Source organism: Loxodonta africana, chromosome 4 (genome assembly GCF_030014295.1).
Source record: "Loxodonta africana isolate mLoxAfr1 chromosome 4, mLoxAfr1.hap2, whole genome shotgun sequence".
NCBI classification, from domain to species: Eukaryota; Metazoa; Chordata; class Mammalia; order Proboscidea; family Elephantidae; genus Loxodonta; species Loxodonta africana.
Window position 1 is genome coordinate 161,093,620 of NC_087345.1, and position 27,495 is coordinate 161,121,114.

Consider the following 27,495-nt stretch of genomic DNA (forward strand, 5'->3'; position numbering starts at 1 on the left):
CATGTATGATGTCTTTGATATCATCTCACAACTTGTCTGGCCTTCAGTCGTTAGTTTTCAGTGTGTCAAATCTGTTCTCAAGATGGTCTGTAAATGCAGGTGGGATGTACTCAAGGCCATACTTTGGCTCTTGTGTACTTGTTTTAATTTTCTTCACTGTCAACTTGAGTTCCATATGAATAATTAATTGATGGTTTATTCTGCAGTTGGTTTTCACTGATGATACTGAGCTTCTCTATAGTCTTTTTCCATGGATGTAGTTGATTTGATGCCTGTGTATTCCGTCTGACAATGTCCACTTGTATAGTTGCTGTTTATGTTGGTGAAAAAGGTATTTGCAATGAATAAGTCACTGGTCTTGCAAAATTTTATTATGTAATCTCTAGCATTGTTTCTGTCATCAAGCCCATATTTTACAAACTAATCTCCTTTGTTTCCAACTTTTGCATTCCAATCACCAGTAATTATCAATGCATCTTGTTTGCATGATTGATCAATTTCAGACTGCAGAAATTGGTAAAAATCTTCAGTTTCTTCTTCTTTGGGCTTAGTGGTTGGTGCATAAATTTGAATAATAATTGTATTAACTGGTTTTCCTTATAGGTGTATGGATGTTATCCTATCACTGACAACATTGTACTTCAGTATAGATCTTGAAATGTTCTTTTTGATGGTGAATACAATGTCATTCCTCTTCAATTTGTCATTCCTGGCATAGTGGACTATATGATTGTCTGATTTACCAGTCCATTTCAGCTCACTAATTCCTAGGATATCAATCTTTATGTGTTCCATTTCATTTTTGACAAGTTCTGATTTTCCTAGATTCATACTTTGTACATTCCACATTCCCATTATTAATGATGTTTACAGTTGTTTCTTCTCATTTTGAGTCATGCCACATCAGCAAATGAAGGTCCTGAAAGCTTGACTCCATTCACATCATCAAAGTAGACTCTGAGGAGGCAGCTTTTCCCCAGTCATATTTTGAGTGCCTTCCACCTGATGGCTTCATCTTCTGGCACTGTATCAGACAGTGTTCTGCTGCTATTCGTAAGATTTTCACTGGTCAGTTTTTTAGAAGTAGATCATCAGGTCCTACTTCCTAGTCTGTCTTAGTCTGGAAGCTCAGCTGAAACCTGTCAACCATGTGTGACCCGGCTGGTATTTAAAATACTGGGGGTATGGCTTCCAGCATCACAATAAAGCTCAAGCCACCACAGTATGACAAACTGACAGACGAGTGGTGGCTTTTAAAAGTAGACTAGGTTTAATATTCTGGTAATTCTTTTAACTAGCATAAGATGATAAATGCTAATAATGGTTAAGTTAATTTTCTTGATTGGTATTATTTTTATTCTTGTCCTGTTTTAGATATATTTTGATAATAAAATAGTGCTCTTAAAGTCAAGACAGTTATGTAAAATTCAATATAAAGGGAAGCTCTTTTTTTAGAATGACACTTATTTTTGAAAATTATTTTCCAATATTAGAGGCTACAGAGCATTTCTCACTCTGTTAATTATGTATTGTGTGATAATCTTTTGATATTTGAGAAGCAGTCATTCAATAAATGTCCCAGCAGAATGATGTAGCATGCCTGAGGTTTTTATTTTGCTGTGGAATATTTTCACTACAAAATAAACGCTGTGTTTAATAGTACTTTATAATTTCCAAAATATATTCACACGTTTATCTCAAGTAGAATTCACCTCAGTGTTGTGGTATGACTATTTTTATTGTAACTTCCATTTTATAGTCTTGAAAATAGAGGCTCAGAAAGTAGTCTGAATGCAAAATTATGCCTAGGCAGGTAAAATAGTATTAGATTTGCATGCTAAATACTGTAAGTAATGTTAAAGTTCCTTAGGCAACGTTTCATTCAGTGGTTGATCTACTATCAACTACTAGTTGGTTCTATGGGGCTAAGATTTTGGAGACATGAAGAATTTAGAGAAAAGGCTGAAGAAAAATGTCAGTCTTTGGCATTAAATGAAATGAAAAAAGAATCTGATTAAAGTTATTTTAACACCTTTTACTTGAAATATCAGACTAGATAATTTTCATCTAGTAAATTACCTGAGAAATGGGAATATTAGCCAAATGGTCACCACTTGATAGGAAGAAAACCATCCAAAGTTTTCCACAAATGATTATGTGAAAATTCTGAACTGAGTTATAAGTTTTTGAAGATGTTTCTGAGTAAATTATTTTAAAATTATAAATAGTACGTACTAGTTTCTCTTTTTTTTTTTTTTTCCTAGCAAATAGGCCAAGGTGGAGAAGTATGTGAATTTTTTTTTATTTACTTTTTTTTTTAATTAACTTTTATTAAGCTTCAAGTGAACGTTTACAAATCCAATCAGTCTGTCACATATAAGTTTACACACATCTTTCTCTGTACTCCCACTTGCTCTTCCCCTATTGAGTCAGCCCTTTCAGTCTCTCCTTTCGTGACAATTTTGCCAGCTTCCCTCTCTCTCTATCCTCCCATGCCCCTCCAGACAAGAGTTGCCAGCACAGTCTCAAGTGTCCACCTGATATAATTAGCTCACTCTTCATCAGCATCTCTCTCCCACCCGCTGACCAGTCCCTTTCATGTCTGATGAGTTGTCTTCGGGGATGGTTCCTGTCCTGTGCCGACAGAAGGTCTGGGGACCATGGCCGCTGGGATTCCTCTAGTCTCAGTCAGACCATTAAGTATGGTATTTTTATGAGAATTTGGGGTCTGCATACCACTGATCTCCTATTCCCTCAGGAGTTCTCTGTTGTGCTCCCTGTCAGGGCAGTCATCGATTGTGGCCGGGCACCAACTAGTTCTTCTGGTCTCAGGATGATGTAGGTCTCTGGTTCATGTGGCCCTTTCTGTCTCTTGGGCTCTTAGTTGTCGTGTGACCTTGGTGTTCTTCATTTTCATTTGCTCCAGGTGGGTTGAGACCAATTGATGCATCTTAGATGGCCGCTTGTTAGCATTTAAGACCCCAGACGCCACATTTCAAAGTGGGATGCAGAATGTTTTCATAATAGAATTATTTTGCCAAATGACTTAGAAGTCCCCTCAAACCATGTTCCCCAGACCCCCGCCCCTGCTCCGCTGACCTTTGAAGCATTCATTTTATCCCGGAAACTTCTTTGCTTTTGGTCCAGTCCAATTGAGCTGACCTTCCATGTATTGAGTGTTGTCTTTCCCTTCACCCAAAGCAGTTCTTATCTACTGATTAATCAATAAAAAACCCTCTCCCTCCCTCCCTCCCCCCTTCGTAACCACAAAAGTATGTGTTCTTCTCAGTTTTTACTATTTCTCAAGATCTTATAATAGTGGTCTTATACAATATTTGTCCTTTTCCCTCTGACTAATTTCGCTCAGCATAATGCCTTCCAGGTTCCTCCATGTTATGAAATGTTTCAGAGATTCGTCACTGTTCTTTATCGATGCGTAGTATTCCATTGTGTGAATATACCACAATTTATTTACCCGTTCATCCGTTGATGGACACCTTGGTTGCTTCCAGCTTTTTGCTATTGTAAACAGAGCTGCAATAAACATGGGTGTGCATATATCTGTTTGTGTGAAGGCTCTTGTATCTCTAGGGTATATTCCGAGGAGTGGGATTTCTGGGTTGAATGGTAGTTCTATTTCTAACTGTTTAAGATAACGCCAGATAGCTTTCCAAAGTGGTTGTACCATTTTACATTCCCACCAGCAGTGTATAAGAGTTCCAATCTCTCCGCAGCCTCTCCAACATTTATTATTTTGTCTTTTTTGGATTAATGTCAGCCTTGTTGGTGTGAGATGGAATCTCATCATAGTTTTAATTTGCATTTCTCTAATGGCTAATGATCGAGAGCATTTCCTCATGTATCTGTTGGCTGCCTGAATATCTTCTTTAGTGAAATGTGTGTTCATATCCTTTGCCCACTTCTTGATTGGGTTGTTTGTCTTTTTGTGGTTGTGTTTTGACAGAATCATGTAGATTTTAGAGATCAGGCGCTGGTCTGAGATGTCATAACTAAAATTCTTTCCCAGTCTGTAGATGATCTTTTTACTCTTTTGGCGAAGTCTTTAGATGAGCATAGATGTTTGATTTTTAGGAGCTCCCAGTTATCGGGTTTCTCTTCGTCATTTTTGGTAATGTTTTGTATTCTGTTTATGCCTTCTATTAGGGCTCCTAGGGTTATCCCTATTTTTTCTTCCATGATCTTTATCGTTTTAGTCTTTATGTTTAGGTCTTTGATCCACTTGGAGTTAGTTTTTGTGCATGGTGTGAGGTATGGGTCCTGTTTCATTCTTTTGCAAATGGATATCCAGTTATGCCAGCACCATTTGTTAAAAAGACTATCTTTTCCCCAATTAACTGACACTGGTCCTTTGTCAAATATCAGCTGCTCATACGTGGATGAATTTATATCTGGGTTCTCAATTCTGTTCCACTGGTCTATGTGCCTGTTGTTGTACCAGTACCAGGCTGTTCTGACTACTGTAGCTGTACAATAGGTTCTGAAATCAGGTAGAGTGAGGCCTCCCACTTTCTTCTTCTTTTTCAGTAATGCTTTGCTTATCCGGGGGTTCTTTCCCTTCCATATGAAATTGGTGATTTGTTTCTCTATCCCCTTAAAATATGACATTGAAATTTGGATCGGAAGTGCGTTATATGTATAGATGGCTTTTGGTAGAACAGACATTTTTACTATGTTAAGTCTTCCTATCCATGAGCAAGGTATGTTTTTCCACTTAAGTATGTCCTTTTTAATTTCTTGTAGTAGAGCTTTGTAGTTTTCTTTGTATAGGTCTTTTACATCCTTGGTAAGATTTATTCCTAAGTATTTTATCTTCTTGGGGGCTACTGTGAATGGTATTGATTTGGTTATTTCCTCTTCGGTGTTCTTTTTGTTGATGTAGAGGAATCCAAGTGATTTTTGTATGTTTATTTTATAACCTGAGACTCTGCCAAACTCTTCTATTAGTTTCAGTAGTTTTCTGGAGGATTCCTTAGGGTTTTCTGTGTATAAGATCATGTCATCTGCAAATAGTGATAACTTTACTTCCTCCTTGCCAATCCGGATACCTTTTATTTCTTTGTCTAGCCTAATTGCCCTGGCTAGGACTTCAAGCACGATGTTGAATAAGAGCGGTGATAAAGGGCATCCTTGTCTGGTTCCCGTTCTCAAGGGAAATGCTTTCAGGTTCTCTCCATTTAGAGTGATATTGGCTGTTGGCTTTGCATAGATGCCCTTTATTATGTTGAGGAATTTTCCTTCAATTCCTATTTTGGTAAGAGTTTTTATCATAAATGGGTGTTGGACTTTGTCAAATGCCTTTTCTGCATCAATTGATAAGATCATGTGGTTTTTATCTTTTGTTTTATTTATGTGATGGATTACATTAATGGTTTTTCTGATATTAAACCAGCCTTGCATACCTGGTATAAATCCCACTTGATCATGGTGAATTATTTTTTTGATGTGTTGTTGGATTCTATTGGCTAGAATTTTGTTGAGGATTTTTGCATCTATGTTCATGAGGGATATAGGTCTGTCATTTTCTTTTTTTGTAATGTCTTTACGTGGTTTTGGTATCAGGGAGATGGTGGCTTCATAGAATGAGTTGGGTAGTATTCCGTCCTTTTCTATGCTTTGAAATACCTTCAGTAGTACTGGTGTTAACTCTTCTCTGAAAGTTTGGTAGAACTCTACAGTGAAGCCGTCCGGGCCAGGGTTTTTTTTTGTTGGAAGTTTTTTGATTACCGTTTCAATCTCTTTTTTTGTTATGGGTCTATTTAGTTGTTCTACTTCTGAATGTGTTAGTTTAGGTAGGTAGTGTTTTTCCAAGAATTTATCCATTTCTTCTAGGTTTTCAAATTTGTTAGAGTACAATTTTTCATAATAATCTGAAATGATTCTTTTAATTTCATTTGGTTCTGTTGTGATGTGGTCCTTCTCGTTTCTTATTCGGGTTATTTGTTTCCTTTCCTGTATTTCTTTAGTCAGTCTAGCCAATGGTTTATCAATTTTGTTAATTTTTTCAAAGAACCAGCTTTTGGCTTTGTTAATTCTTTCAATTGTTTTTCTGTTCTCTAATTCATTTAGTTCAGCTCTAATTTTTATGATTTGTTTTCTTTTGGTGCCTGATGGATTCTTTTGTTGCTCACTTTCTATTTGTTCAAGTTGTAGGGACAGTTCTCTGCTTTTGGCTCTTTCTTCTTTTTGTATGTGTGCATTTATCGATATAAATTGGCCTCTGAACACTGCTTTTGCTGTGTCCCAGAGGTTTTGATAGGAAGTATTTTCATTCTTGTTGCATTCTATGAATTTCCTTATTCCCTCCTTGATGTCTTCTATAACCCAGTCTTTTTTCAGGAGGGTATTGTTCATTTTCCAAGTATTTGATTTCTTTTCCCTAGTTTTTCTGTTATTGATTTCTAGTTTTATTGCCTTGTGGTCTGAGAAGATGCTTTGTAATATTTCGATGTTTTGGACTCTGCAGAGGTTTGTTTTATGACCTAATATGTGGTCTATTCTAGAGAATGTTCCATGTGCGCTAGAAAAAAAAGTACACTTTGCTGCAGTTAGGTGGAGAGTTCTGTATAAGTTAATGAGGTCAAGTTGGTTGATTGTTGTAAGTAGGTCTTCCGTGTCTCTGTTGAGCTTCTTACTGGATGTCCTGTCCTTCTCCGAAAGTGGTGTGTTTGAAGTCTCCTACTATAATTGTGGAGGTATCTATCTCGTTTTTCAATTCTGTTAAAATTTGATTTATGTATCTTGCAGCCCTGTCATTGGGTGCGTAAATATTTAATATGGTTATGTCTTCCTGATGAATTGTCCCTTTTATCATTATATAGTGTCCTTCTTTATTCTTTGTGGTGGATTTAAGTCTAAAGTGTATTTTGTCAGAAATTAATATTGCTACTCCTCTTCTTTTTTGCTTATTGTTTGCTTGATATACTTTTTTCCATCCTTTGAGTTTTAGTTTGTGTGTGTCTCTAAGTCTAAGGTGTGTCTCTTGTAGGCAGCATATAGATGGATCGTGTTTCTTTATCCAGTCCGTGATTCTCTGTCTCTTTACTGGTGCATTTAGTCCATTTACATTCAGCGTAATTATAGATAAATAAGTTTTTAGTGCTGTCATTTTGATGCCTTTTCATGTGTGTTGTTGGCAATTTCATTTTTCCACATACTTTTTTTTGCTGAGACGTTTTAGTAAATTGTGAGATCCTCATTTTCATAGTGTTTGACTTTATGTTAGTTGAGTCGTTACGTTTTTCTTGGCTTTTATCTTGAGTTATGGAGTTGATATTCCTTTTTGTGGTTACCTTATTATTTACCCCTATTTTTCTAAGTAAAAACCTAACGTATCGTTCTATATAGCCCTGTATCACTCTCCATCTGGCAGTTCAATGCCTCCTGTATTTAGTCCCTCTTTTTGATTATTGTGATCTTTTACCTATTGACTTCCATGATTCCCTGTTATGTGTATTATTATTATTATTTTTTTTAATTAATCTTTGTTTGTTTTTGTGATTTCCCTATTTGAGTTGATATCAGGACGTTCTGTTTTGTGACCTTGTATTGTGCTGGTATCTGATATTATTGGTTTTCTGACCAAACAATATCCTTTAGTATTTCTTGTAGCTTTGGTTTGGTTTTTGCAAATTCTCTAAACTTGTGTTTATCTGTAAATATCTTAATTTCGCCTTCATATTTCAGAGGAATTTTGCTGGATATATGATCCTTGGCTGGCAGTTTTTCTCCTTCAGTGCTCTGTATATGTCGTCCCATTCCCTTGTTGCCTGCATGGTTTCTGCTGAGTAGTCTGAACTTATTCTTACTGATTCTCCCTTGAAGGAAACCTTTCTTTTCTCCCTGGCTGTTTTTAAAATTTTGTCTTTATCTTTGGTTTTGGCGAGTTTGGTGATAATATGTCTTGGTGTTTTTCTTTTTCAATCAATCTTAAATGGGGTTCGGTGAGCATCTTGGATAGATATCCTTTTGTCTTTCATGATGTCAGGGAAGTTTTGTGTCAGGAGTTCTTCAACTATTTTCTCTGTGTTTTCTGTCCCCCCTCCCTGTTCTGGGACTCCAATCACCCGCAGGTTATCCTTCTTGATAGAGTCCCACATGATTCTTAGGGTTTCTTCATTTTTTTTTAATTCTTTTATCTGATTTTTTTTCAGCTATGTTGGTGTTGATTCCCTGGTCCTCCAGATGTCCCAGTCTGCATTCTAATTGCTCGAGTCTGCTCCTCTGACTTCCTATTGCGTTATCTAATTCTGTAATTTTATTGTTAATCTTTTGGATTTCTACATGCTGTCTCTCTATGGATTCTTGCAACTTATTAATTTTTCCACTATGTTCTTGAATAATCTTTTTGAGTTCTTTAACAGTTTTATTGGTGTGTTCCTTGGCTTTTTCTGCAGTTTGCCTTATTTCGTTTGTGATGTCTTGAAGCATTCTGTAAATTAGTTTTTTATATTCTGTATCTGATAATTCCAGGATTGTATCTTCATTTGGGAAAGATTTTGATTCTTTCGTTTGGGGGGTTGGAGAAGCTGTCATCGTCTGCTTGTTTATGTGGTTTGATATGGACTGCTGTCTCTGAGCCATCACTGGGAAACTAGTTTTTCCAGAAAATCCGCTAAAAAAAAAATGCAGTCGGATCCCTATCAGAGTTCTCCCTCTGGCCCAGGCTATTCAGATGTTAATGAAGCCGCCTGGGGAGGGTGGGGGAGGGATCAGAGAGATAGGAAAGTAGCACCTCAGAATATAGCCAGAGTTGCTTGTCTTGCTGGAGTGACTATTATATCTGAGATTTCCGCGGGGCACGTCGCCTATGTGTGCTGGCTGTGTGGAGATTGCCCCTGGGGGGTCTGGCCCGCTGGAGTCACGGTCAGATCCTCCGCTGCCAGCCCCACGTCCAGTGTCAAGGTTCCCCTACTGGGACGGTGCACTCCCGACTCCAAAATCAGTCGCTGCCTCCCGGGGACTCCCCATCCCGCCAGCTGCGTCACCGCACTGCTTCTGTGAATAGCAGAGCAGCTCCCCGCGCCTGCACTGTGACCACACGTCTCGGCTGGGACGCCGCTCTACCCGCTCCAAGACCAGTCGCTGCCCCCCGGGGACCTCCCCCACCGGCCGCGTCGCCATGCCGCCCACGCGAACCGGTTGGGCTCCCCACCGGGCTAGTTCAGGGGGATGGAGCAGCTCGCCGTGCCTATGCCGTGCCTGCTCCCAGTCAAAATCCCGGCGGGACGGTTCCCCGGCTGGGACGCTGCTCTCCCCTCTCCAAGACCAGTCACTGCCTCCCAGGGACTTCTCCCACTGGCTGCGTCGCCATTCTGCCACGCTGCCCACGCGAACCGGCTGGGCCCCTCCCGGGGTTAGTTCAAAGGTGTGGAGCAGCTCCCTGCGCTTATGCCGTGCCCGCCCCTGCCAAAATCCCGGCGGGACGGCTCCCCAGCTGGGACGCTGCTCTCCCTGCTCCAAGACCAGTCACTGCCTCCCAGGGACTTCTCCCACTGGCTGTGCCACCACGCCACCCGCGCGAAACGGCTGGGCCCCCTCCCAGAATGAGTTCGGGGGCCATGGCTGGGTCCCTTGTTTGTGCCGTCTGCCCCCCTGGGCTGTGCCCCAAGTCGGGCGCCGAAGGTCACCTGACTAGTACACCGGCTCCAGGCTCTGAAAACAATCGCTGCCTCCCCGTATTTGTTCATTCTCCATCTCTAAATCTGTGTTTGTTGTTCAGGGTTCGTAGATTGTTATGTATGTGATCGATTCACTTGTTTTTCCGAGTCTATGTTGCAAGAGGGATCCACGGTAGCGTCCACCTAGTCCGCCATCTTGGCCCTGCCTCCCAAAAGTATGTGAATTTTACAAAAATCCTATTTTAGAAAGCTTGAGTGATTATTCTGATTAGTATTAGAGAATGACATGAGTTTTCAAAGGTAATAAATTTAGGGCTTTTACAAGTCCAAATGCGATAAAAGAAGTATATATCCTGAGTTCTGGCCCTGTCACTAAGTCTGGAGCAGAAATTTCCACTTCTTTGAATTACGATGGTTTTTCTTCAGTATTAGAATATTTTGAAGCCATCCATAACGTTGTTGCTTATTTACAGTTGATTGGAAACGTACACAAGACCATGAATTACAGAGAAATTCAGTGACACATGAAATGAATTCATATTTTACCCATCACAATAATAATCTCTATATGCATTTGTAAAATGCTAGTACACACATATTCACGACCGGTGATTTCTTCTGTCTGCACAGAGGATGCATAATGTCCACAAGGGTTCTTATATCCCCTGCAACAAGTCTGTGAATTTGTCTCCAGTCTTAAATTGGAGCCGTCTACACGTATCAGCAAGGGTGATGAAGTACCCTTGGTACTGCTGCTAACTGTAGCTAGCTACCTGCAATGTGTTTTGAATCAAAGCTATTCAAGCTGCAGCACCTTTATTTCTTTTGGTTTAGGACTTAAATCAAGCAAAAGGTCATCTGACCCTAGCAATTATCTCCTATTTTCCTTGTGGCAGCAGGATCTTAGAACCTTTGTTGAAAGGCACTATAGAAGACACCTGAAAGATGCAGTTGCTGTTTAGAAACAGAGCCTGTACTTCAACCCAAATCTCCTTCCAGCTATACTATTTTAAATGCCGGTTGTGTGCATTTTAAGAGAAATCTCATACATATTTTAAATATTTTGTACTCATACATTTTCTGCTTTGCTCTTGGAGCCCTCAGAGATCCCTGGTAACTTAGCAGTGAGCCACCTTAGTGGTCACTGTTTGGGAATCGTTTGCTTGTATTTATAAAAGACAAACAGAGATGCTAATGATTCCATCAAAATTTGCTCCAGACTCTGACTCCATGGCCTTTTCTGTCTCACCAGTGCAGGGTGGGAATCGTCTCCTGGGCTCATTCTTGAAAAGGTTAAAGGTTTCTACCGGGAACAGATAAAGATATACTATATCCAGGTGGAAAATATGTTCTGTTTCATTCAGTAACTAAGCACAAACACCAGCACATCTCACATTGCCCAGGCATGTAGGCAGTCGCTTGAATGAATTTTATAGTCTTCATTTTGCTATTATTTTGAAAGATCACAAGTAAATGTGTTGTGCTTCCTTGGCCATAACAGTTTACCTGTCTCTGAGTAGCATGAGAAACAGCCTTGCCTGTGACAGAGATCATTACTCGGAAATGCAGGCTGTCTTATAATAATGGAAATATTGCTGAAATCCCATATTTTGTGTTGCACAATATTTTGACCCTCACAGTAAATTCACACACACACACACAGAGAAATACTCTACTAATCTTATATTCTTGAGGGTCTCTTAACTATTGTGAAAAATTGGTAGAATGAGTAATAGCTACAAAGAGTCATAGACAAGAAATGCAAGGGGGGAATGACTATGCTGTAGATAGATCAAGGAGGTAAAAATCCTTAGAGAAATGGTGAGGATGTGTGTAAGACACTGAAAACCAAATGTAAAGGGTGTGCGTAATGAGAACTGGTGCAGTAATCTGATCTAATCAACAGGAGATAAGCAGATTGATATCAATTCTTCAGACACTATAAGAGTAAATTGAATTGTGTGCCGTATAATTGTTTTTAGTAACTGAAGAGGGCATCGTTGTAGAATTTGCTGGCATGTATTGGAGACTATCTGAAGGTAATACGTAATTGTTCTTATTATGCTGAAATTATATGGGGATGATTTAATAATACTGAATTCTTTATATTCTGTTCATGTACTTTTCAAATGTGCTGAAATACATTGGTTTCATTTGATTCTGTGGCAGCTCACTAAAAGAATGCTAAATGCTACCATCTATTTTTTATTGATAAAGAAACTAACGTGAACTAAGTGTGTTCCTCCACTCCCTCGTAGGTTACCTTCTTCTAATGTAACTGGGAAGGGCGGGTATCTTTCTCTCCTAGCTCTTTCTCTGTAGTCTCGTCCACATCTGATGATGTCCATAATGGCCCAGTCCTCCTGGGAGCCACCACTCATTCCGCTGGTCTGCTCCTGCAGGTCCAGAACTCCTGCCTCTCTATATATGATTTTACCTCTGGCAAAAGAGGAATTATATCCAGTAAAAGTTCACACTTTGAATGCCACTGAAAGGAATGGAAGAGAATTTGGCCTCCACTAAAGTGACAGAGGAGGCCTGATGGCACAGTGGTTAAAAGCTCAGGCAGTTTGAATTCATCCACCAGCCCCCCCCTTGAAACCCTGTGGGGCATTTCTACTCTGTCCTATACGATCACTATGAGTGATCATCGACTCAAGGGCAACATGTTCGTTTTTTTTATTTTTTTGTTACAGTTGTTTGGAAAGTGACAAAGCTTATTAGTGACCTAGTCAGTGGGAACTAGAAATCAGGTCACTTGTCTGCAAGTTTAATGTCTTCTACAGAACAAGGACACGGTATCTCTCCTCCCACCTCAGTTCCACCCTCCACCTCACCGGCACATTTTCCATGCTCTTCCCATAACTTTGTCAGAGTGTAACTATCTCTGCAGCCTATAACCCCTTTCTGAGGTCCTTGAAAACATGTAGAAATAAACCAGCAGATTATACTAAGATAGCAACTAAGAGGAAAATATGAACAACTCTGTAAAAGTCTCTTATGTAATTATAAATATTGCCAGGATCTAACAGTAGTATTGAGTAGTTCTACACTATTACCGCCCATACATTCCATCAAAAATGTTTCTTGCTAAAAATACGTTGTACCTTATACACATTAAATATTTCTGCATAAACGAAGAACGATGATACAAAGTTGCTTCTGTACAATGCTTACAATATAAAATCATTTTTATAAAGAACTTCAAACTCGATATTTAGTATTGTTTTTGTTGTTAGGTGCCATCGAGTCGGTTCCGACTCATAGGGACCCTATCTATGTACAACAGAACTAAACACTGCCCGGTCCTGAGCCATCCTTAAAATCGTTGTTATACTTGAGCTCATTGTTGCAGCTACTGTGTCAGTCCACGTCGTTGAGGGTCTTCCTCTTTTCTGCGGACCCTATACTTTGCCAAGCATGATGTCCTTCTCCAGGGACTGATCCCTCCTGACAACATATCCAAAGTACGTAAGACACAGTTTCGCCATCCTTGCCTCTAAGGAGCATTCTGGTTGTACTTCTTCTAAGACAGATTTGTTTGTTCTTTTGGCAGTCCATGGTATATTCAATATTCTTCACCAGCACCACAACTCACAGGTGTCAGCTCTTCTTTAGTCTTCCTTATTCACTGTCCAGCTTTCACATGCATATGATGCGATTGAAAATACCATGGCTTGGGTCAGGTGCGCCTTAGTCCTCAAGGCACCATCCTTGCTCTTCAACACTTTAAAAAGGTCCTTTGCAGCAGATTTACCCAATGCAATGCATCTTTTGATTTCTTGACTGCTGCTTCCATGGGTGTTGATTGTGGATCCAAGTAAAATGAAATCCTCGACAACTTCAATCTTTTCTCCATTTATCATAATGTTGCTCATTGGTCCAGTTGTGAGGATTTTTGTTTTCTTTATGTTGAGGTGCAATCCATATTGAAGGCTGTGGTCTTTGATCATTATTAGTAAGTGCTTCAAGTTCTCTTCACTTCCAGCAAGCAAGGCAGTGTCATCTGCATAACGCAGGTTGTTAATGAGTCTTCCTCCAATCCTGATGCCCCATTCTTCATATAGTCCTGTTTCTCAGATTATTTGCTCAGCATACGGATTGAATAGGTGTGGTGAAAGAATACAACCCTGACACACACCTTTCCTGACTTTAAACCAATCAGTACCCCCTTGTTCTGTCCAAACAACTGCTTCTTGATCTATGTAAAGGTTCCTCATGAGCACAATTAAGTGTTTGGGAATTCCCATTCTTCACAATGTTATCCATAGTTTGTTATGATCCACACAGTCGAATGCCTTTGCATAGTCAACAAAACACAGGTAAACATCCTCCTGGTATTCTCTGCTTTCAGCCAGGATCCATCTGACATCAGCAATGATATCCCTGGTTCCAGGTCATCTTCTGAAAGAGGCCTGAATTTCTGCCGCAGCCATTTTTGTATGATCTTCAGCAAAATTTTGCTTGCGTGTAATATTAATGATATTGTTCTATAATTTCCACATTCGTTTGGATCACCTTTCTTGGGAATAGGCATAAACATGGATCTCTTCCAGTCAGTTGGCCAGGAAGCTGTCTTCCATATTTCTTGACATAGATGAGTGAGCACCTCCAGCACTGCATCTGTTTGTTGAAACATCTCAATTGATACTGCATCAATTCCTGGAGCCTTGTTTTTCGCCAATACCTTCAGAGCAGCTTGGACTTCTTCCTTCCGTACCATCAGTTCCTGATCATATGCCATCTCTTGAAATGGTTGAACATCAACTAATTCTTTTTGGTATGAGTATGATGATTCTGTGTATTCCTTCCATCTTCTTTTGATGTTTCCTGCCTCATTTAGTATTTTCTGCATAGAATCCCTCACTGTTACAACTCGAGGCTTGAATTTTTTCTTCAGTTCTTTCAAGTTGAAAAACGCCAAGCATGTTCTTGCCTTTTGGTTTTCCATCTCCAGCTCTTTGCACATGTCATTATAATACTTTGTCTTCTCGAGTCACCCTTTGAAATCTTCTGTTTAGTTCTTTTACTTCATCAATTCTTTCTTTTGCTTTAGCTGCTCAACGTTTGAGAGCAAGTTTCAGAGTCTCCTCTGACATCCATCTTGGTCTTTTCTTTCTCTCCTGTCTTTTCAGTGACCTCTTGCTTTCTTTATGGATGATGTCCTAGATGTCATTTCATAACTCGTCTGGTCTTTGGTCACTAGTGTTCAATGCGTCAAATCTATTTTTCAGATGGTCTCTAAATTCAGGTGGGATATACTCAAGGTCATATTTTGGCTCTCGTGGACTTGCTCTGATTTTCTTCAGTTTCAGCTGGAACTTGCATATGAGCAATTGATGGTCTGTTCCACAGTTGGCCCCTGGCCTTGTTCTTACTGATAATATTGAGCTTTTCCATCATCTCTTCCCACAGATGTAGTCAATTTGATTTCTGTGCGTTCCATCTGGTGAGGTCCATGTGTTTAGTCGCCATTTATGTTGGTAAAAGAAGGTATTTGCAATGAAGTTGTTGGTCTATTTAGGTAGATATAATTTTATAAAATTGGGATTGTGCCATGAGTATATGTTTGAGAAAAATAATCCATTTAACTTTGTATCTGCCGGCCTTTGGTGGCATGTATATAACCTGTAGGCTACCAGTTCCAGACTTGCCTTAAAAGATCCTCTTAAAAATTAAGATAATTTTATTAGTTTTTAAAACTGTATTTGTGTATTTCAGATATTACCTTTTAACTAACTACCTGGTATAAAGTATGAGATAATGAAGTTTCATTTCTTGGCACTTTACAATCCTCTTCATTTATTTTTGGTTATTTTTATATTTTCATGGTTGCTATCAATTACATTTTGCTTTATGACCATAATTCTAAATTGTCCTATTTCCCTCAGTATAAATTCCATGGATTTGGCGCTTAACATCAGAAGTTCGCCTACAGCTTCTCCATTTTCATTTCCATGTTCGATACATGCTTTGGTTGATCTAATTGTATAATTAGGTCATTTTCTTTGTTTTTTAGAAAGTTTCTTTGGTGACATATTCTCTGTGTGTTTTTAGTAGTGTGACTATATGTCTTTATACCTAAGTATAATGAGCAAAAAATAAATAAGTCACATCGTTTTTCTCTCAGATTGTGTAGGCATTGTTTCTTTTAAAAAATATTATGGAAAAATGGAGACGTATCTAACTACTGAATTTTTTTCTCCTTAGGAATAACTCCATCAAGTCAATTCCGACTCATGGCAACCCTATAGTACAGGGTAGAACTGCCCCCATAGGGTTTCCAAGGAGTGCCTGGTGGATTCAAACTGCCTACCTTTTGATTAGTAGCTGCAGCTCTTACCCACTACACCACCAGGGTTTCCAACTCTACGTACATGACCATAAAAAAAAAAAAATTTTTAATCTATAAAAAACTCCATCACAACATTTCTTAGCTTTCAAAATTCTAATGTAAATATTCTTGGAACATGTGTACAGTTTCAAGTCTCTATCAGAAAACTTTTTCTTGTAATATATTAAAAAAAAAAAAACTTATTCTCTCCTTCTGTTGTTTTATCATGCCTTTGGTTCCTTGTATCAACATGACTTTTTTTAGATCATACATAAACACTTTTTAAATGTTTTTGTTTCTGAGGAGTATATATAATTAATACTTTAAGATAGCTTTACCTTTATATGAACCAAAGAACCAAAGATTCAAACCAGTCACCTTCAAGTCAATTCTGACTCATGGGGACCCCATGTGTGTCAGAATAAAACTGTGCGACATAGGATTTTCAGTGGCTGATATTGTGGAAGTAGATCACCAGGCTTTTCTTCTGACGTGCCTCTCAGTGGACTTGAACCTCCAGCCTTTTAGTTTGTAGCTGAGCACATTAACCATGGTAGCAACCTGGGAGCTAAATGAGTTATATACCAAAACCTAACCAAACCCATTGCTGTCTAGTTGATTCCTACTCATAGCAACCCTATAGTCCTTGTGAAATCATTCTTTTAAGAATATGATATATATAGTATATGTATTAACGCCTGAAAAGAACCATGCAAATTATAATATTCATTTATTATGGCATGTTAACCAAATGATTCAGTGCTAAATAACTTTACCTATGAACCTTGATTATGTTTTGTGTATGTGTATATTTTTAAGTGATGATCATACCTTAAGTTCCAGATATTTTGTTTTTTAAGTTTTTAATGAAATGAATTTGGACTTCAGTTGCTATTGCTACATAAGGTAACCTGAAGCATCTGTAAAACTTGTCAATCATAAAATCAACCTAATGCTTATGATAAAGAGCTCTGGTGGCACAATGGTTAAGCCCTTGACTGTGAAAACAAAAAGTGGGGAATTTGAGCACATCAACTGCTCCAGGAAGAAAGGACCTGGCAATCTGTTCCTATAAAGATTACAGCCTAGGAAATCCTACAAGGATCTACTCTGTAATATAGGGTTGCTATGAGTGGGAATGGAACCCTGGCGGCACAGTGGTTCAGAGCTCTGCTGCTAACCAAGGCCGACAGTTCAGATCCACCAGCAGCTCCTTAGAAACTCCATGGTGCATTTCTACTCTGGGTTTTTTTCTTATGAGTGGGAATCAGCAATGGGTTTTTTTTTTTTTAATGATTGGAAATCGACTTGACAGCACACAACAACAATAATGCCCATGATAGAAGAGAAGGCATTTGGGTTTGTATTTGTTTATACTGGTTGTTGTAAGATGGCTGAGCTGTGGTAATGGTGACTTTCCCTCTGTATCTGTAGTGTATATCGTCTGTTTGTCCGCAGCTGCACATTTCCAGGCATTTTTGAGAAACATGAATTTATAGGATTTAGTTACCTCCTGTGACTTACACTTTCAGTAACAGTTGGTTTCCTAAATGAATTGGCAACTCGGCATATCACAGTGCTATTTTGTTTTCTATAGTGTTAGATATAGTTTGCTTTTGAATAGAAAGTGAAAATCTTTGTGCCTGGAGTGGCTTTTGACAACTCTTTAGGTGCCATTACTGACAAGACGTGGTTTGAATAACTTAGTAATGTTAAAATGTCAAACTTTTTGAAATTATCTATTTTATGACTTTCCTGGATAACTGAGCCAAACACCTTTCTCTGGAATTTAACAACTTGTTTCTCTAAATTCCTAGGTAAACAATAAAATATCTTCCTCACTGAATAAAATTTTCCATGACAACTTGGCAAATTTGGGCTATAAAAGTCAAGCACCAAGCAATATTCTTCAGCTTTTTAATCTTTTCTAAGATGTGATATTATTTTTGACAGTTCTGATTTAAGTTAAAATGAAGGCGTATTTTCACATAGCCATATCAATGATGTATATTTTAATTAGACAAGCTAGTGTATATTTTTACAAGTAATCTATTATTTAAATATAATACTATTCTTGTTCATTATGGTAACTTTGTGGCTATTCCATGAATAATTAAAGAAAATGGGGGGTTAAGGAAAATACCAGAGTCATTTTAGATATGTTGATGTCAACAGTTATTCTGAACTCTGTACTGAAAGTTTAGAATTTTAATGAGAATATTTATTTGATAATTTGGCAGTGTCATAGAATCTATTACATAATTAACCTAAAGATTGCATCTGTGTCCTAACTGTGGCTGAATTCTTCATAATAACACTAGCAGTAGGGATAAAAATTATTACTCACTGAATTTTTCCTCAAAATGGCCATTTCATGCCATTCATTGAAAAATTACTGAATCATTATCATTTATTACTCAGGCTTGATAGTTTCCAGCTGGTTAGATACAAGCTTCCATTTCTGTTATGTGACTAGCTAGAATACCAGAATTGAATGAGTTGTTTATTTTCCAGATCTGTAAGTCTTTCAGGAGCCCGAGTTGTTCAAAGATTAAGTGCTTGGCTGCTAACCAAAAGGTTGATGATTTGAACCCACCCAGCAGCTCTGCTGGAGAAAGACCTGGCGATGTGCTTCTGTAAAGATCACAGCCAAGAAAACCCTGTGGTGCAGTTATACTCTGTCACATGGGGTCGCTATCAGTCGGAATTGACTCAACAGCACACAACAACAACCTAAGTCTTTAGAGAGTGTGCCTTATTCAGTGTTGTGTAAGTTTTTTTTTGGTTGCAAGTAAGAAACCTGTTTGCCAGTGAGGATTATTTTGGTTGACAATAACTGACTCAAGTTTTTTTGACAATAAAAGAGATTTAATGGTTCATCTAAGGGAATTAGTCCAGCAGTAAGTCATGCTTAGATACTCTTGATCAGGGTTCTAGCTTTTCCCTTTCAGTGTTTATGGTCCTCTCCTTATCTTTGTGTTTGCCTCATCTTCAAGGAGAGTTCCCTTATGGTAGCAAAATGGTTTCAGCAGTTCCCAGCTTAACACCTACACATCTCAGCAGTCAGAATAAGGGAACTTCTCTCTGCCAAAACTCCTGAATGTCTCATTGATTGGTTCTTCTAAGTTATGTGCCAGTGCCTGGCCAACAACCATTGTGGCCAGTGGAATGATAGGTGGCAGGATGGCTGTGCTTAAGAGCAATAGAGAGCTCATCTGTGAAGCTTCTGATGAGGTCAACCTGCATAGCCTCCAGACATTGGGGAGGCATTGAATACATGTTGGAGACATAATCAGAATGTTCTTCACCCTCAAAGAACACAATCTGCATCATGGCATTCTGGAAGGAAGGACTGAAAACCAGTAGAATATCAAAGCCATCTTGAGCTCTGTGACTTCTTGTTTCTGCTTCTTTGTATCTCCTCTATTCTTCTTTCTCTGCAGACCTTTCTTTTATTTCACCATAGCTGGTGTTGTTGTTGTTAGGTGCTGTTGATTCCAACTCATAGCGACGCTATGTACAACAGAACGAGACACTGCCTGGTCCTGTACTATCCTCACAATCGTTGTTAGGTTTGAGCCCATTGTTGTAGCCACTGTGTCAATCCATTTCATTGAGGGTCTTCCTTTTTTGTTGTTGTTGACCCTCTACTTCACCAAGCATGATGTTCTTCTCCAGGGACTGGTGCCTTCTGATAATACGTCCAAAGTATGTGAGATAAATCTCACCATCCTCTCTTCCAAGGAGCACTCTGCTGTATTTTTTCCAAGACAGAGTTGTTTGTTTTTCTGGCAGTCCATGGTATATTCTTCACCATAGGTGAAGTTATTGCATAAATTTTATGCAATAACTAGAGTTTAATTGGAGTTATTCCTAGGATATTTGTTCTTAAAAAATCTATTTTTTAAAACGTTTATTCACTTTTCTCAGCAGTTACATTTAGGGTCTATTCTTTCATTTTGTCTTGAAGGGAAATTTATTTAAAATGCTGCTTACAATTTTCCTTCTTTTATATGATCAGTTTTATGTATATTTTGCCTTATTACTTGTGAAAAGGTCCACAGAATTTTTGTTTTGACTAGATTTCAAAAAATAACTGCATTTTGTTTAACTAGAACTCAAATAATAAATTTATTAGCCAAAATTCATATCCCAAATTCATTATTCAAATCATAAGCCCTTTATTCATTGAACATGTTTCTTACATTTACTTGAATTTTTTAAGATATATTCTATGTAAAAACATGTTGCCATCGAGTCCATTCTGACTCATAGCAACCCTATAGAACAGAGTAAAACTGCCCCACAGAGTTTCCAAGGAGTGCCTGGTGCGTTTGAACGGCCTACCTTTTGGTTAGCAGCAGTAGTTCTTAACTATTACGCCACCAGGGTATCTATTCTATGTAAAGACTCTTTAAATTGATAAGCACAATTATATTTCATGATAATATTAGAATTAGTCAAGAATTATATGGTTTTTCTGGATGCTGCTCATAAAATTGCCTTTGAAAGCATTTGAATTCCTTCATTGAGTAGGAAACATGAAAAATAAAGATTTTGTGACATATACCATGGTAATATCAATAATGAGAATTCATATGAAAGTAGAATTTAATAACTCATATTAAAGAAAATAATGTATTATCTCCATTTATAGAACCATTGACTGAAAAACCCATTGCCGTCAACTTGATTCCAACTCATAGCAACCCTAGAGGACAGAACTGCCCCATAGGGTATCTAAGGAGCACTGGTGGATTCCAACTGCCAACCTTTTGGTTAGCAACCATAGGTCTTAACCGCTGAGCTACAATGGCTCCATTAACTGAAAGGCCCTGATATCACTAATTTTTTTTTTTTTTTTCCAAGAAGAGAAGTTTGAATTTGTTGTTGCTCAATAGTAACTACAACTCAGGCTTTCAGTAGATAGGTCTAGAAGTGCCATTTTTGTTTGGGCAGCAATTAGAAAGATCTCTAATATTACTGTTACAGATTGTTACTGTTAACAAAAAGACTGTTGTATTCAGAGCATACCTTTGTTTCCAACTTTTGCTATTGAACATTTTCTTTTAAAGAAGGTTCCTAATTTTATATTTCTTAGATATTAATTTACTTCCCTTAGAAATTATTTAATCCATTTGGCTTGTTTTTTTTTCCCCCTCTAAAAAGTTGACCATGTTTAATTGCCAGTGTAATTTTATTAATTCCAATAGATATCATTTCCAAAATACACCATTCAAAGACAACACCGTTTTTCCTTTAATTTATTTATTTTTATTTTGCTTTACGTGTAAGTTTACAATTCAAGTCAGTTTCTCATACAAAAACTTACATACACATTGTTAGGTGACCCTAGTTCCTCTCCCCACAACATGACAGCACACTCCCTCTCTCCACCCTGTATTTCCCATGTCTATTTAACCAGCTCCTGTCTCCTTCCACCTTCTCATATTGCCTTCACACAGGAGCTGCCCACAGTCTCATGTGTCTACTTAAGCACACTCCTCACCAGTATCATTTTATGTCTTACAGTCCAATCTAACCTTTGTCTGAAAAGTTGGCTTCAGGAATGGTTTTAGTTTTGGGCTAACAGAGAGTCCAGGGGCCATGACCTCTGGGGTCCCTCCAGTCTCACTCAGGCCATTGAATCTGGTCTTTTTACTAGAATTTGAGGTCTGCATCCCATTTTTTCTCCTGCTCCATCAGGGATTCTCTGTAGTGTTCCCTCTCAGGGCAGTCATTCATTGGTGGTAGCCAGGTACCATCTAGTTCTTCCGGTCTCTGGTTTATGTGGCTTTTTGGTGTATGTGGCCCTTTCTTTCTCTTGGGCTCATGTTTTCCTTGTGTCTTTGGTGTTCTTCATTCTCCTTTGCTCCACGTGGGTTGAGACCAATTGATGCATCTTAGATGGCCGCTTGCTTGCTTTTAGGACTCCAGATGTGATTCACCAGAGTGGGATACAGAACGTTTTCTTAATACACTTTGTTATGCCAGTTGACCTAGATGTCCCCTGAAACCATTGTCCCAAGACCGTAATACTCTGTCCCTCGAAGTGTTTGGTTGTATTCAGGAAACTTCTTCCCTTTTAGATTATTTCAATTGTGCTGACTTCACCTGTATTGTGTGTCTTTCCCTTCGCCTAAAATAATTCTTGTCTACTATCTGATTAGTGAATACCCTTCTCCCTCCCTCCCTCCTCACCCTTGTAACCATCAAAGAATGTTTTCTTCTGTGTTTAAATCTTTCCTTAAGCTCTTATAATAGTGGTCTCATGCAATATTTGTCCTTTTGAGACTAATTTCACTCAGCATAATGCCTTCAGATTCCTCCCTGTTATGAGATGTTTCACGGATTCATTGTTGTTCTTTATTGTTCTGTAGTATTCCATTGTGTGAATATACCATAATTTATTTATCCATTCATCAGTTGATGGGGACTTTGATTGTTTCCATCTTTTTGCTATTGTAAACAGTCCTGCAGTGAACAAGGGTGTGCACATGTCTATTCGTGTGAAGGCTCTTATTTCTCTAGGATATATTCCAAGCAGTGGGATTGCTGGATCATATGGTAGTTCTAGCTTTCTAAGGAAGTGCCAAATGGATTTCCAAAGTGGTCACTCCATTTTATATTCCCACTAGCAGTGTATGAGTGTTCTAGTCTCTCCACAACTTCTCCAACATTTATTATTTTGTGTTTTTTGGATTAATATTAGCCATATTGGGATGAGATGGTATCTTATTGTAGTTTTGACTTGCATTTCTCTAATGGCTAATGATTGTCAGCATTTTTTCATGTATCTGTTAGCTGCCTGAATGTCTTCTTTGGTGAAGCTCCTGTTCATATCCTTTACCCATTTTTTAACTGGGTTTTTTGTTGTTGAGGTTTTGCAGTATCTTGTAGATTTTAGAGATTAGACGGTGATCAGATTTGTCATAGCCAAAAATTTTTTCCCAGTCTGTAGGTTGTCGTTTTACTCTTTTGGTGGAGTCTTTGGATGAGCATAAATGTTTGATTTTTAGAAACTCCCAGTTATCTAGTTTTTCTTCTGGTGTTTGTACATTATTAGTAATGTTTTATATACTGTTTATGCCATGTATTAGGCCTCCTAGCATTGTCTCTATTTTTCTTTCCATGATCTTTATCATTTTAGATTTTATATTTAGGTCTTTGATCCATTTTGAGTTGGTTTTTTGCATGGGTATGAGTTTTGTTTCATTTTCTTGCAGATGGATATCCGGTTATGCCAGCACCATATGTTAAAGAGACTGTCTTTTCTCCATTTAACAGACTTTGGGCCTTTGTCAAATATAATCTACTCATAGGTGGATCAGTTTATGTCTGGATTCTCAATTCTGTTCCATTGATCTATGTATCTCCTGTTGTACCACTACCAGGCTGTTTTGGCTACTGTGGTGGTATAATAGGTTCTAAAATCGGGTAGCATGAGACCTCCCACTTTGTTCTTCTTCTTCAGTAATGCTTTACTTATCCAGGGCCTCTTCCTTTTTCATATGAAGTTGGTGATTTGTTTCTCCATCTCATTAAAAAAATGCCATTGGAATTTGCATAGGGATTGCATTGTATCTACAGATTGCTTTCGGTAGGATAGACTTTTTCACAATGTTGAGTCTACCTATCCATAAGCAAGGTATGTTTTTCCACTTATGTAGTCTCTTTTGGTTTCTTGCAGTAGTGTCAAAGACAACACCTTTTTTTATGTGCTTTGCAGTTAGTTTTTGAAGTCAGTTATTTAGAGAATATGTATAGGACAAAAAGCCTCCTGGCCTCCCCCGATCCCCACTTAAAAACCAAACCAAACCCATGGCTATCGAGTTGATTCTGACTTATGGTGACCCTATAGGACATTGTAGAACTCCCCCATGGGGTTTCCAGGGAGCTGCTGGTGGATTCCAACTGCTGACCTTTTGGTTAGCAGCTGTAGCTCTTAACCACTGCGCTAGCAGGGGTCCAACCCTCATTTAAAAAAAAAAAAAAAAAAAAAACCATAGCCATGGAGTCGATTCCAACTCATAGTGACTTTATAGGACAGACTATTTCGGCCCCATAGGATTTCCAAGGAACCTAGTGGATTTGAACTGCCGACCTTTGGTTAGCAGCCAAATGCTTAACCACTGTGTTGCCAGGGCTCCAAATCCCCACAGAATCCCCACTTAGACTTTCAAAATTCCCTTTGGGGCAATAGGCATTTCTGGTGGGTTCTGCCTGCTGAAGACTGCTTTTTCAAATGGTGATGAGTCTAATTCTCACTTTCCACTCACTACTCCTTTGAGGGCTCCCTTGAACCTTTGTTTCCACCCTCCAACTTCTTTTTCTTCTTTGCCTTTTATTCTAGGTTAAATTGAGCAATCTCTTCATTTTCCTCTGTGATGTATTTTAGCAGTGAATTACTCCTCTGGGCTAGGAACTTCACATCTTCAGTGTTAAAGGGTGCTTCTTTTTGCATGTCTGGCAAACATCTCAAGGTCTTTGGCAACTGCAACAGCTTCTTTATTGAAAGCTGCATCTCTTTGCTTGGTGCATCTTCCTTGCAAAGACAACCCACAGTGCAGTGAAGTGCTGCCTTTAGCCTCTGTTGGTAAAATAATTGCTGCTCCTTCTCAGCTTCCTGATCCTCCATCACTGCAGGCCAGGACGGCTCAGTCAGATTTTCCCACTGTCCCATTTGGCTCTTGTGAAGAATACTAATGTTTGTGATTTTAATAGGAGTGTGTGTGTGTTTAAGAAATGTAGGGACAATATCTCCATTCTTGATACAAATTATTTTCTTTATTATTATAGGAGGACACAGATCATAATTACTACATATCTCGGATATATGGTCCATCTGATTCTGCCAGCCGGGATTTGTGGGTGAATATAGACCAAATGGAAAAAGACAAAGTGAAGATTCATGGAATATTGTCTAATACTCATCGGCAAGCTGCGGTAAGAGCGTCAATATTTAGGGTTTCTTTTTTCCAGTGTGAAAAAATTATTGCTTTAATTGGCATATCCGCCTTGTTTATTGTGATCATTTTTCAAGTATGTTTAGTTCTGTAATTGCAATTTACATTAGTAATTGCAATAGGATATTAATGAAAATGAAAAACAATTGTTTTGATAACCATTAATTTAACCAATGTCCTAGTAAATCTGATGAACTGTATATTGAATTCAAAGTTGAGATTTATCTTGGATGATTTTCAGTCATAAATCACTGGCTTATAGAACATTTTTTTTTAATTACATTAATTTAGTATCTTCCATTTTACATGAGTTTATTTTTTTTTTTATTCCCCTTTTAAAGCTTAGGTGAGTAAGTGTCCAACCCTTTGCTTTGATTGGTTAATCACATTTAATTTTCCTTTTGTTTTGGGAAAGTTGGTCGCTGAATGCTAAGCTTCTTATCTTGAAGGATGATGAGTGTTGTCAACTCATACTGATCAATACTGTTAACTTATGCTTTGTTGTTGGTGGTGGTGGTTACCATGAAATCTGAAAACTTGCTTAAGTTTCTGACTCATCATAAAGTTGTTGTTTCTTTTAAATGGCCTTATGACGAATTTTTGTTTGACTCTTGGCCCAGGGAAGCCATTTTAACTGGTACCTCTATAAAAATTTTAAACACATATAGAGACCAAATTGTGGTCTTAAGGGAAGAAGTTTAATGTAGAGGAGGAGAGTCAGATCTAGATTTTAGATCTATATTTTAATCCTGAGTTCATCATTTACTAGTGGTGGTCCTTAAGTGAATAATTTAACTATTCTGAGGAGCTGTTTCTGCATCTATGAAGCAGGGATATTAATACCTACCCTACTTCCTCATATAACCATTAATATCCTGAATTCTTTGTGCCAAACCAAATGCTTAAATAGATTAGGTTTTCCAATCTTCACAACAGTCCTGTGATTTAAATATTAATATCATCCAGGTATTGCAGATGAAATAATTCAGTCTTAGAAAAGTAACCTTCCCAAGGGTCTCTGACTAGTAAGTGATGACACTGGTATGTTAACCTAGTCAGTCAAGCCCACTCTCAAGTGCATGTATGAAATATATCACCCTTGCTTCTCAGAATGTTCTTGGGTAATCTTCTATGATTTAATCCTGATTTAACATTTTAAAAGTTAATTTGGTTTTTCTGGCATGGATACTAGTGGTGAACCTGTCATCCATGAGCCATGTCCTGTTCAGCTTTATTGTTGTTAGGTGCTGTCCAGTCAGCCCCCAACTCATGGCAAACCCATATGTTACAGAGTAGAGCTATACTATAGGGGTTTCTTCGCTGTAATCTTTAAGCAGTTTGGCAGGCTTTTTCTCCTGCAGCGCTGCTGGGTGGGGTTGAACCACCAACCTTTATGTTAGCAGCTGATTGCAAACTGCCTGCACCACCAAGGCTCCGTAGTATTACTTAAAGTGAAAACAAATGGAAAAAAAAAAACACAACTTCATCCTTTCAAGGACTATTGTCATTACTGATACAAAGGTAAAAACTAGTGGAGTCAATGAATGAAGTGATTTAAAGAAACATTGACTTGATAAATGTTGTCAGAATTTTTGGCAGTAGCTTTCACTGTTTATATGTAGATGTTCCTGAGTCAAGGAGATAAAGTTCTAACAGTAAATGAAAATTAATCTTAATACAAAATGATGATGCATTGCATTTTCAGCATATAGCACGTTTTCTGAGTCTGATAAGCAAACAATGTAAGCTACCCCCCTCTTTGCTGAATTCCATCATCCCTTTTCTCTTCCATATTCAAGCAACCCCAGGCAAGATGACATATTCACAAATGATTCACTGTGGGGTTTAGAACAGAACTTCAAAAGAAGAGAAAACACAAAAGATTAGATTAGGACAGTATCTATCTGGAATTTATTGTATCTGTCAGTCTTCCCATATATCACAGTGACTAATGCGTAAAATATGCTTTGTAAAAGTTTGATTATTGATGTATCCATATGGGAATGACATAAGTGACTCGATCCTGGGATGGGCCACTGTGGGTGATACGTGTGAGCAGAGGAAGAAGTTAAGTAATTAAAATGTTAGCTGATTTCTTCTTACCCATTTTTATGACTGTCATCTCTTGTACTGTCCTAAAGATGAGACAGTTCTTGTGTCCTTTCTCTCCTCGAGGAATTTTTTTGGCTTTTTAATTGGGTTTACTCATTTGCCTTGTAATCTCAGCTCTCCAATAAGGTCAAGAAAAATGTTAATGTTTAAGTGATCCATTGTTTCTTGTTAAAGTGGGAGTGACATTCTTGAATGGTTTCAATGAAACTCATTGCCACCTAGTCTATTCCAACTCATAGCAACCCTGTAGGACAGAGTAGAACTGCCCCATAGCGTTTCCAAGGAGCAGCTGATGGATTTGAACTGCTAACCTTTTGATTAGCAGCTGTGCTCTTAACCACTGCTCCATCAGGGCTTTTCAATACCCCAGGTAGTCCTAAATGCAAATAAAAGAACTCCAACTTCTGCTTGTAATGTATCTGGTGATCCATGCATTAACTTTAAA

The 27,495-nt window shown here is 38.3% G+C and overlaps 1 protein-coding gene and 1 pseudogene across 1 annotated transcript in view; one reads left to right on the forward strand and one right to left on the reverse strand.

Annotated features, from left to right (window-relative positions):
• Positions 1 to 27,495, forward strand: part of PLXDC2 (plexin domain containing 2) — a 540,324-nt gene that overhangs the window by 230,457 nt on the left and 282,372 nt on the right. Inside the window, exon 3 of the mRNA XM_064284902.1 lies at positions 24,772 to 24,918. Coding sequence (XP_064140972.1) covers positions 24,772 to 24,918 — 147 coding nt within the window. The remainder of the gene's footprint in view (positions 1 to 24,771; positions 24,919 to 27,495) is intronic.
• On the reverse strand, positions 24,031 to 24,655 carry LOC104845964 (centromere protein S-like; annotated as a pseudogene).